The 19084-nt window shown below is 33.3% G+C and overlaps 1 protein-coding gene across 1 annotated transcript in view; it reads right to left on the bottom strand.

The window, feature by feature from the left end:
- LOC118189294 (glutamate receptor 1-like) overlaps window positions 1–19084 on the bottom strand; it is a 235585-nt gene that overhangs the window by 11187 nt on the left and 205314 nt on the right. Inside the window, exons 11-15 of the mRNA XM_085808327.1 lie at window positions 18879–19077; window positions 11728–11978; window positions 10592–10700; window positions 6668–6805; window positions 5896–5994 (exon numbers count right to left, since the gene is read on the bottom strand). Coding sequence (XP_085664453.1) covers window positions 5899–5994; window positions 6668–6805; window positions 10592–10700; window positions 11728–11978; window positions 18879–19077 — 793 coding nt within the window. The 3' untranslated portion in view covers window positions 5896–5898. The remainder of the gene's footprint in view (window positions 1–5895; window positions 5995–6667; window positions 6806–10591; window positions 10701–11727; window positions 11979–18878; window positions 19078–19084) is intronic.

Below are 19084 nucleotides of genomic sequence, written 5' to 3'. Positions count from 1 at the left end.
CAGCTTGAAGTCTAAACTCCTTTCTTGTTGATAGAATGTTTAATGTGAGAACCTTTTGTTTTCTGAAAATCGAAGCTATGCATTTTGTAGAATTGCAGAAGTGTGTTATATATGATATTAATAATTGTGATTAAAAAGTGAGAGTATTAGCAACCACTTATAAATCACAGCCTTCTTTATTATAGCTCTCGAAAGGTAATTGACATACTGGTACGACTATTAATAAATCTACCAATCTAACCGTTCATGAAAGAAAGTATTAAACTCCACTGAATGTTTGAAAATTACGTTTCGATCTTTATCACTCTTGCTTTCAAAATACCTAATGTCTCTAGAGTGGCGCCCGAACTAAAAGGGTGGTACATGATGATTCTCCACCACCAGGATTTGGCGATTGGGTCCCCTAATCCCCAGTCGCCCTTTAAAAGGGGGAGTAAATAAGGTATTTCTCCCGCCTTCTTAGCGTACCTTCGTGGTGTAGTGGTCTGCAGGCTCGGCGCGTATTCGAGAGGTACGTGGTTCGATTTCCGGCGAGGGCATTGCTCATTTTTCATCTTTCATGATACTAAAAAATCATAATGTCTCTACGATCTCATGTTGTTACTGAATTTCAAATTTCAAATTCAAGAAACAATAGCTAAACGAATCGAAAATATATGCATGAAATGTTAAATTTAGGTATAAATATATACAAACTGTAAGAAAAGACATTAAATGGTGTATATGTATGAAAATTATGCGAAAATATTATAAGAATCAGAATTTTTCTCTTTTCAAGTTTTGAAACTTCTAAATTATGTTTCATGGAACCATATGATCCTCTGCGAAACATCGTTGGAAAAGCGAAAATCTGGAACTTATTAAGCAAAATAGAACCAAGCACTCTTTTGAACCAAACACATAAGACTGAAAAAAAATAATTCTAGAAAACATAACAAAAAAGAAAATGAGCTTAGTTTATGTTAGTACAGTTTGCAAGCTGTCTGGGCAGAAAACATTGTAGGGGTAGCTTTCCCAGAAAGTTATTTAAATCTCTACTATTTCAGTGGGATTGCAATCATATGAAACCGTGGTAATCCGACACATGCGGTATTCCGAACAGCGCTATCATATATCTGGTTGTAGCGAACGTTTTCCGCCAAGAAACGGTTCTTGATAAAATTAGAAAAAAAAAAAAAAAAAAAAAAAAAAATTGAAAGTAATACCTTTAGTGCGGGTAGTAATCAGCCCCCAAATCTTTGATTTTCTGCAAAGATTTTGGTAATTTTTCAAAGCTTTTGGCTCAGAAACATGGAAACCGAGAGTTCAAAAACAGATCAAAATGATTTCGGATGTCCTGTGCAGAATGGAAGGTAGCACCAGCAAGATGTAGCTGAAGGTGTGAAGAAAGGTAGAAGTCCGAAGGAGCGATGTCGGGGCTATACGGCAAAAGATCTCATTCGAGTTCGTACAGAGTCCAGCCGGTGAATGCAGACACATGTGGTGAATGCAGTCACATTATTTGATAACAGCGTAAACATGGACTAGCATTTTGCCGTACGCCTTACTGTCGAGGATTTTACCATTCTGCAGACACTCTTTGTGGATAATACGACGGGAGTCCCACCAGATACAAAGCACGATCTTTTTGTTAGTCATATTACGCTTACCGACGGGCTCACCGGACGCAGATAAACCCCCTTTTCGGCCTGTGCTAAAACAAATCCATTTTTCATCACAAGTGAAGATCCAGTCTAGAATTTTGTCCTTTCCTTGATATTCGAGCAGATTAGTGTGCGTGGGACATATACATGGTTAGCTTTGTTAGACACCAGGTGTCCCCGTCCTCCGTCACTTGTCACCTGTGTCCTTATCTGCTTGAGTCAACTTATAAGGTATTTCTTCCGCCTTCTTAGCAGGCCTTCGTAGTGTTGTGGTCAGCACGCCCGGCGCGTATTCGAAAGGCCCATGGTTCGAGTCCCGGCGAAAGGGTTGCTCATTTTTTACATCTCCTGCTTCCAAAAATCCTAATGACTCTACAAATTTATGTGACACCCAGCGATTGAACTTGTACGTCAAATTTATGCGATGCATATCGGACTAATGGGCATGGCACTAACGTCTAACTACTTACCAAGCTCTCGAGTGACTGCATACTATTCTTCTTCCTCAAGTTCTCGCAGGCGGCCTCATCAACATCAGTAGGGCGGCCAGAACGCTCTGCTTCTTGAATGTCATAGTCCTCGTTTTTAACCTTTCACAGTGTCATATGATACAACATTAATGCTTAAAGCTATACACAAGATTTGTTGACATTCTGTAGCTGACCTTTTGCAACAGAACTGGAAGTAAATGATGGTTCTAATGTGGTAGTGTTATAGTTCCATTTCAGACACTTTGTTCTTAATGACAACGATATTTGTTTTGTAAATTTCACAACACAATATTCTAAAGCAAGTCTCTTTCTTTCAAATGCTAAAAATCATTTGACAAAATTAATTCATTAATTAAAATTATTAAACACGCCAGCGCGAACTGTTTGCGCAGAGGAAATTTGGGCGGTGGCGGGAAACTTTCGTTTAAACCCGAGATGATTTCGTAGTCTGAAGCCGCTTCCTTACCTTATAGTCACGTTTATCGCAATAGTCATTCCTTTCTGAACACTGCAAATGCAAAACGTTTTCTTTAGCGGTTGCTTTAAGTATATTTGGATGCTACGTATTGATATATTTAAATATGCCATCAATGTAGCCGTACATGTGTATATTGTTAATATATCCGTATGTAGTGAAATGTGCCATCAATATATCCATCCGTATCTTTAATTTTTAATGAAAAATATAAAACAATAGAATAGTTGTGGTCAGCAACACAAAAATACCTAACACCACCAAAAATCGACTGCTTGTGATTTAAAAAAATTGCACAGCGTAATTTCTTTTTATGCAAAATGCGGTCCTAGTGAAAGAAAAATTCTTAAATAGGCTGAAAATCTTGATGCAGAGTCTTCACGTACGTATTTTTACAACGGAACATTATGTTTATGTAAACGTTATGCTGTAACTAGTGACTTTCTAACCGAAAAGCCAACCATTTCTACAAAAAAATGCTACGGAAAGATGATTTTCTGTTCAGAAGAATTTATTCTGCAATACTGTATATTCCCATCAAATATCGTAAATTTGTATTAAATAAAATTTTGTTTAGTTTTCATACTTACTACATACGTACAGTACTATATTCCGTAACTGATTTACTTTAAAACATTTTAACTCAACAAAGCAAATTTTTATTCTAATTTGCGTGTTTGTTTATTGAAACCTTGGTAATCGGAATAAGTATTAGTCTATCAGTGACTGACAAAATAAAATCGCTGAATATTGGTAGCGAATCCTAGCAGACGGACTGTTTGCATGTATGCCTTCCTGATTTGTTCAGTATGTAATGTGAATAAAAATTGGTTTGTTCTAGAGAGGCTCGATGTAGACATGTACCTTAAGCAAACAGGCCTCTTGTACTTTGCTCTGTTAACCAATTAAATGCGCAATTTGATAAGATGAAAACGCCCGACAATTAAGTTTTCGGATTACTGCATCTTCACTAGTTTCATCATCACGTGTAAAAACATAAATATCATATGGAATTTCAAACATTTATTATTATTAACTATTAAAGCTATGAGTGTATGATGATAACATTTTTCACTTACTGGATTAAGTTGGATAAGATAATACATTTATGTCTTTATCTAGGAAAAGTTTAAAGAATTAAAGTTAATCCGTCTTTACAGTTAGTAGTCAACAAATCCAGCTAACTAATTGGGAGGTCGGGTATTCGATTACCGATGAGGCTTCGGTTAACATTTCAAGATTCCTCATTGTAAGAAAATAACCTAATGCCTCCAAGGGGGGGGGCAGAATTTAAACAGTAACTTATCACCGCCATGATCTGCCCAGTTAGATCTTAATTTCTCATCTCTGATATTAATGTATCTTTGCCCAAAAAGGATTCCCCGGCAAAAAACCAAAAAGAAACAAAAATTGCATATGAAAACTTTAAATTACAAATAAATACTTCGACGTAAGTACCAGTAATGTTTAAAAAATTTTGAAATTTTTATTAGAAATCTATAAAAACAATAACATTAGAAGAATTTGGAATCTGATCTTGGTGTGCAGATTTTAGCTTAACACCTGGATCAAACTGTTTAACTGTTTAAGCTAAACATTTACAATAGGCATAATAGCTTAGAGTTTAGCCCTACCTCCAGAAATAAAAAATATAGAATATAAAACCTTATGCTCGAAATAGTAAAGCCAAAAGGAAAGAGAATTGCGGTGGCATAATATTTTAACCCCGATTTTCATCGTTATTTCATCATTAGTTTGCACGTGGAGATTTGTGATTTTATTTAATAAAGGAAAACTTCATTATTCAGGGTATAGATGCATATTCCACCGGATCGCTTACGATTAAAGATTGCAACAAATATTTCTCTCTAATGGCATTAGTTCCTATTTTGCTAGCAAGAAAAATTTAAGAAAAATCTTGAAAGAAACTTCAAGATGCTTAACAAAAAGGAAATGATCCTATACAAAGAGTAGCTTTTTTTATGAAAACGGAAATACTGTTTACACAGATAAGGAAAAGCCATCTATAATTTCTAATGCTGATGCGACATTTGTTATTTTACGCTTCTGTCGCATTGTCTTGAAAACATGGATCAAAAAACCATTTTCTACATGTACGGAAAAAAGTTAAACTAACTGTTTTAAATTATCACGACATAAAGATTTCAGATCTCCGAATTTAATAATCTACTCTGGTAAAAATGTTTTTAAAAAAGAGCAGAAGCATTAAATCCCTTATGGAATGACAAAGTTTTTCTTTTAAGCTACTAGGTTTACCAGACACAAAAATAAAGAAGGCGAGTTTATTTTTAAATCAACTGAAAAGGAAGACATTTAAAATAAAGCGAGATTGATATAAAATTTTTTATTATGAAAAAGATTAGTATTTAAATAATCTCTAAAAACGTTTAGTATAAAAGAATAACATTCAGTGTAAAAATATTCTGGCAAAACGTATTATGTCAAAATACATTAACACCATTAAAAAACTTGTACATTTATTAAGAAGCAAAAATTTACACCAGCAAGTACTTTAACGTAACTACAAAAATAACACCTTAATATCAGTTTTAAAATAATCACAGAGTATTCTGATACTACTCATTTAATAATTATTTTTTTGCGCTACCTTTTATTGACAATAGCTTTTTGTTCTTTAAATTGTAAACTAAACCTTAACTGACTTCATTATTTCTCTGTCATATTTCGTTTTTTGGTGTACTGAACGTTTAGCAGAGAAAAACTATTTCTCCATGTTTGCATTATGAGTAGAAATGCAAAAATAAAATTCACAAATTTAAAGCAGCTCTTAAATACAAGGTGCGCAAAACAGCGAAAAAAGAAGAGAGAGAGAGAGAGAAAGGAGGCCTTTTTAAAGCGGTTGAAAACATTATATTTTAAGGAAGATAGAAAGGCGTATCCTTAACCTGGATATCACACGATAAAATAATATTACCTGATGCTGAAGCGAGGGGTACAGTGAGGATGACAGTTTTACAAGCAGATCTTAAGCTCTAGCTTCATCAAGTTTCACTCCACACATTAAATAAATATAATTGTAGAGTGGGATTTCGCGACACAGTATTATTGACCCCATGTGTTTTTACGGAAGCATGCTCTTCTTATATAATTTGATGTTTAATAAAATTAAGACAACCCTACTAATCATCCGGTCATATTTGTTTAAAATCTTAATATATGAATTTTTATTTTCAACTTTGTATTAAATTTAATACCCTTCTTACTTGTTTCAAGTAGGACAATTATTATATGAAGAATTAAGTACCAATCAAAAAGAGCTGGTCCGTACCCTGGCGTGGTTGGCATGTGACTGTCCTGTCACTGATGTATGCAATTTATTCATCATCACTTCACAAAGCGTCATCTAAAGAATACATAAATGATACCATATCACATGCTCATTTACTCATTCAAGAGAAATTAAGTGAAAAGAAAAATAATTTAGTTTACAACATACAAATATTCTGTAAAAATTTATGCAATTAGCTTCTAATATGAATTATTTTTGGAATGTCTGTTATTTAGTTTCATTTTATGCCGTTGACGTGACAGCTGAAAAATTAATTATTTTCTGCATTTTTAGGTAATATTTACTAACTGTTATCTAAACTATTTGGTTTAAACAGAGAAAAAATATCCTAACAGGTTTTGCAGACACATATCAGTTTAATTAATTTTAATTATCCAATGGCAGAAAAACACTTTCATTTTCAAACCCTAATATTTTCTGCAAAAGGAACTTTTAATGTGATTTAATAGCAATCCTCTTTAAAAAAAACATAACTGAATGTTAATTACTTGGAATTTCAAATTTTCTTTAACTACACATATTTAATATAAATATAAAATTATCATAGGTCGCAATCAAGTCGAATTTAAAATTTTTGGCATCAAATATATAAACAAAGGGAAAATATATGAAATAGAGTATTCTAAGTAAAGATATTAATTGTATATTAGAGATATCATTTGGGAAAACTGAATCGTTTGTATAAATAATCAACTGTAAAATAGATTTAGAAATCGGAAAAACGAACCTTAGATCTCGTAGCCTCCATTTTGGACTTGTAGCAAAACTCCAAAAATGAAACCATGAGAGCTAACCCACAGCCTCCAATTAGAATGTAGAAACAGCCAGCAACGTTACTTAGAGTCAGCTCGTTTTGAGATGATTCCTAAATAATATATTTGTAACAGTCAAACTAAAAAGGGTATTTCGCATAATAGACTACATAGCAAGTATTAGTTTTAAAAAATTTAAATCAGTGTAATTAGCATTAGATGTTAAACATATTACTAACTCTCAATGTATTGAACTTCCACTTTTGTTGAAGTTTTTCTTTGAAATCTGTAACTTTTATGCTAATAATTATTAGCAAACTCTTGTTTTTTTCGAGTCGTAGTCTTATTGATTAAAATTATTTTCTTACGAAATAAAAATCTTAAGTAGCAAAGGCTTATCAATGTTATGAAAGGGCAAGTGTAAGATTTTGTTCACTACGTGAGGGGGCAAGACAAGATTTGCATTAGAAAACGTAGTTATGAAACAAACGATGCATACATATAACTCTAATATATATTTATAATTATAAAATATAGACATAAATATTCATTGAATGCGTACATGAAATTTATACAATAATTATGATTTTAAGTAATTAAAATGCTATTAGAAATTTTAAGTATTAAATTCTATAATAGTAATAGGGATGTGCGCCCTATGTTGCCAATTAAACGTATTGCTAAACTAGTGAAAAAAATTAAAGAACTGGAAATTATTGAATAATAGTTTACTAAACTAAATCCTTAAAATTACACTAAGAAAAGTTAGCAATTTATAGTCTCTTTTGCTAAAGTTCTCGAGCTGTCCATACCGTGCACATACGTTCAACAGTATTTGTTACAATATTTTTAAACAAGTACGTATCCTTGAAATTTTGAAATATACTTAATATTTTAATGCAGCATATCAGGTGGGAAAGACACCATGTACAAAACAGTAAGGGCAGTTTAGAATTGTAATGAAGGAGAAATTCTTTCCTCGTAGCCATTTTTGGAACTTAGACATTAGAGAACAAGCCAAGTGGTTGAAGAATCAATTTCACACTTTATTACTGGCTTATTCAGAAATAGATCATACGTTACTTCATTTAAAACAATTGCTTTGATCTGCATTTTTATAGTATTTCCTAATTTTTTGGGGACGATTATGGAGCCTTCCTTTAAATATAATTCTGATGTTATGAATTATTTATGTCATTAAAGGGTATGAATGCGAAATAATTTAAATGTCTGTGACACATCTTAATCAACATTTTATGATAGTCTAATCGTTTAGTTAATGGTTAATCGTTAGTCGTTTAGTTACTTTAATCGTTTAGTATAATCATTTAGTACACATAATTTTCATAAATTTTATTGTTATAATGAAATTTGGATAATATAGTATAAGAGCTAGATAATAATTAGCTAATAAGTTTTCTAATTAAAACTAGAAAGAAAAAAGTGTTTTTTTCTGATTTGCTTAATGACTCGAAGTTCAGTCTTTGAATGAACTTTGAATCATTAAGAGATAATTTGGATAGTTTATTCGTTTCTTGGACCCCAAATAATTTATTCAGTTTTTTGAACTTCTATCCAAGACTCGGACTTCTTGGATAATCTGTCGGTTTCTTGTCGAGATATTGAGATTTTACTGAATCTTAAGCCGTAAGCATAGACTGCAGAATTCAAATAATGATTAAATGAAACGTTAGAAAACATCAAAAAACCTTGCCCTTAGGTTCAACACGCGATTAGTGGTTGCTTAAAGAGGTAACTATTTGGAAGAAAAGAGTCACATATGTATTTAGTACGTATAATTTCTACTTTTTTAATTGATATCAATAACATTTTATGTATTCATTTTAAATGTAATTTCAAATGTAAATCTTGCTGGATTTCAGTTTGTGCCTTAAAAAACTTTAATATCACATAATTATGAATTTCTTTTAAATTATGTCCCTAAAGTTTGACTGTTTTACTTAGTTACGATTATCTGATGGAAAAGGGAAAGGTGGCTGCATGAATGCTTTCTGACTTGTAACAGCAAATATGGAATTGTTTGCTTTAGTAAAGTTTACCAGATAAGTGTTTCCCCCCAGATATTAACCATTACGCAGTTCCTCGAGGTCCAGTGCTCCTACTTCGAAGCCAAAAATGCGTCTTTATTTGGTTTTGACAGAAATATAAGTCGTAAAAATTATGAGTAAATAAGTTTCGAATCTAGTACAAAGCGTATTACGGATTATTTCATAGAAAGTCCCATGACAGCGTTTAGTTAGTTCGTTTCTTGCTGACATAAAACGTTTCTCGGAAATTAAACTTTGTTTTAACTAAAAATGTGTAGTAAACTGAAGAAAATAAAAATCTACACTTTGAAACCATGCTTAACCATGCTATTTTGTTTGGTTTGGCCGTCATGAAACAACTATGAAAGGACTACTTCGCATCTGCCAGCAACTCTTAACACGCTCCCTCGGGCGCCATTACGCTACTTTAAGAGCTCGAAACGTAACAGATTCAGCTTTATTTATTTCAAAACTGGCTCCTCAGAATGCTGCAAGCCCGGTGTTTCTGAAAACTCTCGAATTCTCTTCGATCAGGAACTACTTTCATAAAAGAAATTATTAATTTTCAAAATTATGCTTGTCTTATGGCATATTTAAATGTTTTCTTGATTAAAAAAGCTATTTTAAAAATTTTTAAAAATGGCGGATACAGATTATACAAATTAATATAATATTTTACACACAGTTTCTGTGTCTTAGTTGAAACATTTGAATAAGTGTAAAAGTGATTTAAAAATTCAGTCATTCCATAAACATATGAATCTGAAACCAATTATTAAATTTACATTAATCTAAAAGTCAATCAATATTTAGTGGCAGATTTCATATTTAGCTTGAATTCACTTTCAAAAATTAAGTAACCGAAAAAAATGTGATTAATTATATCCTCATATAAATAATTTATATATTTAATTCGTTTTTACACTGCCGATGTAAGAGATTTTTTAAGTAGACTTAGCAAAAATAAAAGACACAAGAGTATTGTTAAAATACCTGACTACAGACTATCTTTTCCTTGAGTGCATTTTTCGCTGTTCTGATTGAAAACTATTGTACTATATAGATCTATATATATCTATATAAGTATAATAGTACATATACCATACATACATATAATATTTAATGCGTACATGCATATATACATACTATATATACACATACATATACCATGCATGCATATATATTTAATGTAAAGCTGTTAATGTTAAATATCCCTGTTAATATTTTAATTTATTAATATTTATATATTATATATATCATATATTTATATAAAAGTCTGAGGTTTTAGAAAAAAGCTATTTAGTTATGGAATGTAACTTATATTAAAGACTACGAAATAATACCTTAAAAAATTTACTTGCATGATAATACAGAACGGTACTCTGTAAAAGCACTGTGCTTTTAGTGATTCATAATTTTAGAAAAGAAACTCATAGATATTAGGCAAAGTACTCTCACTCATAGATTCATTGTTGCCTGGATTCTAGTACATATTTGTGTGCGTTGTTCTGTTTGCTAAACTATATTACGGTACATATTTATGAATTATCAGATCATTTCTTGCCATTACAGAAATACTGCAAAATTAAATTCAGTGGAAGTAAAACTGATTTAATATAATTTTCGTTGCTTTCTTGAGATTTAAATCTGATACTGCTTATATTATACCTGATTCAGTTTTTTTAATTTTGCTTATATACGCTTTTAAAATGCATAGTATAAAAGAAAATTATAAAAACTCATAGTTTTATGTTTTCTATATAGATTAACCTTCATTAAAGTGCCTCTGAGATACATGATTATATGCACGTGTATTCATTAATTTAAGTTCAAACTAAACACGCATAATACCTTAGATTCTCCATTTTTACATTCACTCCTGTCATACCACCATTTATTTTCCAGTCGAGCCAAATCTCCGTTTTCCAACATGGTTAAAACTGCCAGATTGAGACGGTCCCTAGGATTTATAAAATTCATGTAAACACTTACACATAATTTTACGAGTCACATCATAGAACAAATTTATAAAGTTTTTAATAATGGCTAATTAGGGTATGACTTTCGAAATATTAATAATAATGTACATGTAGTCCTCAAGACGCGACGAATGCCATTCCAGAAGTCCTATCGTAAATTGATTCTGCCTTAATTCGGGGCTTGTCTTATTCTTTATAGTTTTAGTGAAAGTTTTTAAATTAGGCTTTTATTTAATATAAAACTACTACAATTACACAAACTACTATTTAAAATAAAACTACTTTAACAAGCAAATAAAACATCCAGCAAATGTCTCATAGCGCCTTTTACAGGCGAAGCGACGTTTTAACAATCATACATTGCGTTGCATGAAAAGTTTAAAAAAAAAAAAAAAAAAAAAAAAAAAAAAAAAACCGCTTATATGCCACGGCTGGCGGTAAACTTAAATTAGAGGATTTAATTAATTTTTAATCTTAGTTTTTGTCCGTTCTGAAAGCGAGTAGTCGTAAGTCGAGGACTACCTATGTTTGCATTTGCTACTCTTTATAATTGTCTTGAAATCACAGAAAAGTTTAAGATATGCTTATAATACCATCATTTATTTAAGATGTTAATCTGAATTAATTTACTAATTTAATTGTTACTTAAAGTTTATGTATTATGTCATGTGCAGCCTTACCATAAATCTGAAAATTTATCTAAACAATTATGTAAAAAGTATGCACCAAAAATCATTTAAGGTTTTAGGAATTCAATTTTATTCTAATTACTTTAGAAATTTCTTTTCTATGCTTAATTAAACTAATTTTAAATTAAAAAATTGGTCATATAGAATTATATCTAATCATAGCGCATAAAATTTTGAAAATAAATTAAAAAGGACGCTACTTTTTAATTTATTTTCAAGAATAAATTAAAAAGGTCGTTTGTTTTGGACAAACAAAAATATGCGAACTGAGTACATGCAAAAAAATATTATTGAATAGTTCTTTTGTAAATAAGAGAACCTGAGATTTGATCCCACTGGTGTAGCAACTCCATATCCTTTGGCATCTAAATTTCTTCCCACTTTCATGGTGTCGCAAGGCTTTCTTTCATTTATATATTCGTTTTTTGTCGATTCCATTAGAAATGCATATTTGCCTTTGGATTCACGCACTCTTTGTATTCCTTCTTCATATGTACGAACAAACACGTGCTTTCTAGAATTCATGAATTCCCACATACGAGCATAAACTGGAATCTTGCCACTTTGTAACTTAAAATCGAGAAAATGAATATTTAGAAAACATTAAAAATAACATCTATATGGGAAGCATTCAGTAAGTACTAAGCCTAACTGTGACGTAATACTGTTGGGATGACCAAACACGATGGAATAATTTCATCATCATTACGGAGTATTAAAAGCAAATATAATAAACGCTGATGAAGATAATTTTTACTCATGACTGATAACAGCAGATAACAAGTTGCTTCACTCTTGTGAGCCAAAAATGAAATAAAAAGCATAGTATGGGTCACAATGAGCCTCCCTGATTCCATAAATTCGAAACACAGAGGTCAATTGGAAAAAAGTTTGATCAATAATTTTTTTTTGTTACGCTTTTATTATTAGTCACGAAACGCCACGATAAAAGATAGATAATATGCAGACTTATTGAGCTAATTCCAATAGGTCATAGATATGAAATACCATCCTAAAAAGTTGCTTCTGCGGGGTGACGTCCCGCATTGAAGCTATGTTTCCCACATTGCTGTTCAACCATTAAATATTGCAACTTCTTCCCTACCAACATATTCATCAGAACTGATTTCAAATGGCTTTTTCTGTATACAAAAAGAAATTGAAGCAAAGCTTACGTGGTTCACGTTTTAGCAAGGATACTGACATGAGAAAAAATGGTCTCAGAGCTGTTACCAGAACCTTTTCTACTGGATTTACACAGCTAAAGGATAGAATGCTTTGAAGTCAGGTTAAACTTCATAAGAAACCGACTCAGTTAGTTATTTCGTACAAGTATGTTAGGCTTAAATCTTACTGAACACTTTTTGGATATTGAACATATAAAATATTTTACTACAATAAATAAATTAATTTCATCAGCCTCAAACATAATCAACATGGGGATAAATAAGTTTAAAGATTATATGTGGAAAAAAAAATTGCATAGCTTCAGCTTTGCAGGCTCTGCATCCTGTGCCATAATTTAGAAATGATCGGTAGCAAGAAGACCAAATTTACAAACATCTAAATGTTTCATGAAAGAAAATGGACAAATCTCCACCTCTCTAATAAAAAGTAGGAGTAATATCCACCATTCTTTTAAATTCCTACATCCATAAAGTTTCAGCAGGCAATATCAATATACCAGGTTTGTTGGAAAGCAATGCAGGATTGAGATAGACAAGATCAAACAGGAAAAAGTATTGTTTCAGAAATTTAAGTATTGATATAACGGCAACATATCAAGTTATAACATTGTTTATTTGTTTGTTGTCCAGTCCATATTTCATCGAAGAATGATTGCCACAGCCTCAAGGAGGTTTTGACTTCTGTTTCCAATTTTGAAGAACATCAATCCATAGAAGTGATCTTCCATGGATTCTGCAAACTCACCTTTTTAGTCCATTTTTTGGTTTACGGGAGAATATTAATTTATTTCATATATAACTGTCAGTTTGGAGGATGTGGAATTAAAGCGCGGTACACAGTAGAAATAACTGCAAACATAAAACGCTGCAGAATCCTAAACAAATAATAATTGCGGAGGCATTTAGGCTTTCGCAATGTTTAATAATAAATTCCCGTCTTTAAGGTTCTGTGGAGTAACATTGTTTGTTTATTGTCAAGTGTTCATGGAAGAATGGTTGCCAGAGCCTCAAGGATTTTGGACTCCTATTTCCAATTTTGAAGGACAGCAACCCCATGGGACTGATTCGGGAGTCTCCCACCCTTCTCCCCTACCACCAAACCACGCAAGAAGACTTTTGGCTCCCCATATATAAGGATTGCCCAAATGAAAAGTGGACACGTGCGATAACGTCAGAATGAATGCTTCGATAGCAGCGCCACTGCACAAGTATATAAAGGGCCATATGATATATGCATTTTAGACGGCATTTAACCGTGAAACCTGTTGGTAGGAGATTAAATTGTGCGAAAGGAAGTCGTGCTATTCATGGATGCATCCAAATCAGAACAACGCGCGGTAGAAACCGACTCAGTTGGTTATTTCTTACAAGTATGTTAGGCTAAAATATTACTGAACACTTTTTGGATATTGAACATATAAAATATTTTACTGCAATAAATAAATTAATTTCACCAGCCTCAAACATAATCAACATGGGGATAAATAAGTTTAAAGATTATATGTGGAAAAAAATTGCATAGCTTCAGCTTTGCAGGCTCTGCATCCTGTACCATAATTTAGAAATAATCGGTAGCAAGAAGACCAAATTTACAAACATCTAAATGGACAAATCTCCATCTCTCTAATAAAAAGCAGGAGTAATATCCACCATTCTTTTAAATTCCTACATCCATAAAGTTTCAGCAGTAAATATCAATATACCAGGTTTGTCTGAAAGCAATGCAGGATTGAGGTAGACAAGATCAAACAGGAAAAACTATTGTTTCAGAAATTTAAGTATTGATATAACGGCAACATATCAAGTTATAACATTGTTTATTTGTTTGTTGTCCAGTATGACAACCACTGTTTAGGTCGTACGGCTGTAAACAAATGGTGTAAAAGTTCCCGTGAAGGGCGGCAAACGACATCGGATCTGCCGAGACCGGGCCAAACAAAGTGATCACCAATGATTCTGTTATGTATCTGAAAATTATCGTTTTATATACTTTGAACTTTGATTCATGGTGCCGGATACACTAACTCAAAAAAGCAAATAATTCAAAACATTCATATAGCATATCGTATTTCTTATAAACATTCGTATATCAAAGCAATCAATCAATCAATCAATCAATCAATCGTATAGTGGTAGTACAATTTAACTTTTAGGTTTGCGTTGTGAGTAACCTATGCGAAAGGAAATCCCAGTAACCCCAAATTCAGTTAAACTCCATGTTTCTTAAAAGCCTCCCGGCTCAAACAAATGGAGGGACATGACAGACCACAGTATATTACATGATAAATACACAAATACAATTAAATTTTAAACACGCATTTATTAAATTCTTGAATATATTATATTATTAGTAAATACTTGGGTAACTGATCAGTATCCCCTACCACATATTTTTACTATGAAAATATCGCCTCTGTTACACAAATTTCAGCTTACAATAATTCAAATTTTAAATTAATACTTAACTTTTTTTTTACAAATTAAGAAGGTGTAACACATTATAATTCTCCAAATAAATGGTTCTCATTAATTAAAGGTGAACATTTTCTGATTCACTAACTCAGTAGGTGAAACAAATTTTAAACATCCCAAAACTGGCCATCACTTGAAATAATAAATCACTTCTTAATTTTACTAAGTGTAATATCTAATTTATATAAGTAATAACATTATAAACAGGTAGATAAATCATTATTAACTGTTACACTATGGCATTTGGGAATACTAAGAGAGAGAGAGAGAAAATAATCTTAAAAATTTCACTCACATATTCTTCGGAATACACAACCTTGGGGGGGGTGTCCAGTTTACCGAGTTACGGAGAAAGTCTATTTCTTTGAGCCAACACCTTGATCACAGTTAATAAACTAACACTCGCTCATTGAAGTCCATTCTGCACAAGAATATCTGGAAAAGGATGAAGTCTTTTTTGCAAAACTAACAGCCAGATCAGGGAAAAGTTCGTTCCTCAGGATCATATTTCTGTGTGGAACGTCTATGTGTCAGGTGCCGGATAGTAATAAAAATACTTCTACCTGGGAATGTTTATGAGTCTGGAACCTCAGGTGCCGGATTCTAATGACACATACTTTTGTTTGAAACTTCCAAGTGTCAGACATATTCACTTCGGGAATGTCAAAGTTTCGGTTTCCGAAGGATTATCTGGAGATTCGAGTGAAGAGGGAAAATCTGTAGTAAATTGCTCTTTACATCTATTACAAAATTTTTAATCATCTCGCAGTAAAAATGATTCTTCTGGAGAAAGAAAGCGCAGCTCAAACCCTCTTGCTCAGGAAGCCCGCCGCAGGGCAAAACGCCCCTCGATCTTTCTTTCTCCTTCACATCGCGGCTGCCCAAAATTCAGTCAAATCAGACTCCGCTACAACCATCACCGCATCCCGCTGGTTCAAGTCGCTCGCCCCGCAATGGGAAAGCCCCGCCACACTTTCTGCTTCTCCTTTTCATTTTAGCTCAAAAATCAGAATCAGAATAATTTCTAGCCTGGTGCAAGCACCCAGGAAATCTCGGTTTCTCCGCCTCTGTGAGTTCATAGGCTTTCAAAAATCATAAAATTAAATCTTACCAATCCCGGAATTTTACGTTATCTAAATTGAGGAAATGACACACCCATGACGAATGAAACACCAGAAAATCTGGCAATGCAGTCCGAAAAAAATCTGTACACACAACGTGAGAAAAGAAATGGACTCCCCAAACACAACCCTAACAAACGAAAACTAAGCTTTACGAGAATCCAATTACCTAAACTTAGTACACCCCCACTGTCTTGAAATAAGCCAAACTGCAACTCTAACAAAGCGACAGGAAGACGATTTCCGTTTCAAACGCCATTAGTTAAAAAGGCGACAACACAACACCCTACAGCCTCCATTGTTATTAAAAAGGCTATAACCCAATAAACCAGATGTGTTTCCTTGCAACCGTGTCTCGCCTTCGTTACAATTCCTACTCAAGAATAACGAGTTAAATAAAACCTTAAGAGCTTAAGAATACTTTTTTCCAGATTAAAATACACATGAATACAAATAAAAATATTAGAATAATAATAACTTAGAACACATATTAATAATTAAAATTCGCGACATAACAATTCCATTGCCTTCGTTAATGAAATGATCCAAGCTAATCGAAGGTTTACGACCCGTGAAATCAGTCACGAACTCAACCCGAGTAAAGGAACGGTTAACACCATTATCCACAAACATCTGGGGTACAGCAAAGTGTGTGAGGAATGGGTACCAAAACAACTGACCCTTGATCATCAGAAACGACGAATGGGCTTCTGTCTCCAGCACTTGATTCGTTATGAATAGAATCCCGCATTTCTGGATCGTATCGCTGCGGGCGACGAGACCTGGTGCTACCACTACACACCCGAATCCAAGAAAACGAGTATGCAATGGAAACGCAGCTCATCTTCACCACGGAAATCGAAAGCAATGATAACTGCACGAAAAGTGATACTTTCATTTCTCTTCGATTGTCATGGACCACTTGTAATCGAGTTCCTGCCCCAACGGAGCACTATCAATTCCGCACAATACTGCAGTACTCTGACGAAACTGCGACAAGCAATAAAAAACAAACGGCCAGGCCTTCTCACACAAGGAGTGATCCTTCTGAATGACAATGCCCGCCCACACGTCTCCCAGGAAACCCAGAGGACCTTAAACACATTCCGTTGAGAGGTTCGAAGGCACCCACATACAGTCCGGACATTCACTTTCACATCTTTGGGCCACTTAAGAAAGCCTTGCAGGGATTACGTTTCAATTCGGAAGACGGAGTGAAGTAAGCCGGGCAGGACTTCCTCAGCCCCAATCTTTCTACCGCAGAGGCATCGAGCTGCTGCCGCAACGCTGGGACCTGTGTTTCAACGCCCATGGCGAGTTCTTTTGATTTGCAATAAAGGTATTATTTTTCTATAACTTGTCCACTTTTCATTTGGGCAACCCAAATGTTACCATGTTGCAGAGTTACCATGTTGAAAAGACAATATACATTTACAAACATTGTATGCCTTCTCCAGAATTCTAACCTCGGCTCTTCGGTACGGCAGTCCGAGTCAGTTACCATTATCCCGTCTCAGTAGCCTGTAGTAACTCTTAAATTTGTGATCCAACGTTATTCTACTGAAAAATCACTTCAAGTCTGTCGATAAAAGTAAATTGCTTGTTGGCTATATCTTGCATTGAAGATGATAAAGTATGTCTTCCTTTATTGTCTGGTTATTTTCAAACAGTGCAAACTGTACCACACTTTCCATATCCAAATAGTATATGCAAAGCAAATTCTTCTTTGCATCTGAACAATTTTGCCATTTCTGTAAGAATTAGTTTCTATTTTGCGCTCAATCACTGTCGTTTTCAAGTAATATTATTTAAAAAATCATTTTTTGACTCTAGTCAAAGTACTCTTTAAGGAAGACGCCATGTATATTTTACGAACAGGGAACTGCAAATCTATACTTGTTTTGATGGCTTTCTCACAGCGATGTTTGAGTTCATGTTGAACCTAAAGACCAACATAGGAAAACTTTCCTATCTGTTTCAAGAATTTATTTGATTTATTGTAATCATTATCATATTTTTGCATAGCACAATGAAACCTATCTGCTGTTTCTTTATTGGTGATACGTAGATTTGACTCTATCATCGTCTGTATTTCATCATTTCCCACTAGCTTCTTCCACAAGACTAAAATATGCCCTTTGGAACGTCCCAAATTAAACACTTAGCACTGTTATGCAATTATTGCACCCGGCAAAAGTCTTCCTACTTACCACTGCAACATTTACATGCAGGAGAATTCATAAATCATTATACGGCAACAAGCGTATCATGTGACATCCTTTACTTAAGAATAAAATTCATGAAATATTAATTCAGTAAACCTAGAAAGGAATGGGCGTAGTATCAAGATTATAATTATAATCGGTAAAAATTTCGACCGTAGAATTCTTTTAGAATTCTTCTACGCATGTGAATTTTAGTAAACCAAAATCCTGCAATACTTTCCGGTCACTGCTACAATTATAACTAAATCTGTAATTGTCAGCACACTCAGGTGTTGGGACCAAAGAGAAAAAAAATCAAATGATTATACCATTTGCTATTAAATATTTCGTTTTAATTGTGTTATTATCCCACTAAAATAACTGAAATTTTCCTTTGCTAGGGGATATGTATAAGGCAGTCGTCAGCAGCTCCGTTGTTAACACTATTTGTTGAACAATACAAACACATACATAAAAGACACTTACCCTAAAAAATTCTTGTGTCGATGAATGCATGAGTGTTCCATATTCAACCTCTGTCTGTTTAGCTAAATCATCAGCAGAATTAATAGGCGTTACCATTCTTTCGACTGTCAAAAACGCTGCCAAATTTGCTGTGTAAGATGAAATGATAATAAGAGTAAAAAACCACCACACGCTGCCAACGATGCGACCGGCAATAGACCTAAGGG

Source organism: Stegodyphus dumicola, chromosome X1 (genome assembly GCF_044657685.1).
Source record: "Stegodyphus dumicola isolate Sdum_Otavi_A_Nest chromosome X1, ASM4465768v1".
NCBI lineage: Eukaryota > Metazoa > Arthropoda > Arachnida > Araneae > Eresidae > Stegodyphus > Stegodyphus dumicola.
Note: the sequence above shows the minus strand (reverse complement) of the source record. Positions and strands in the feature narration are given on the sequence as shown.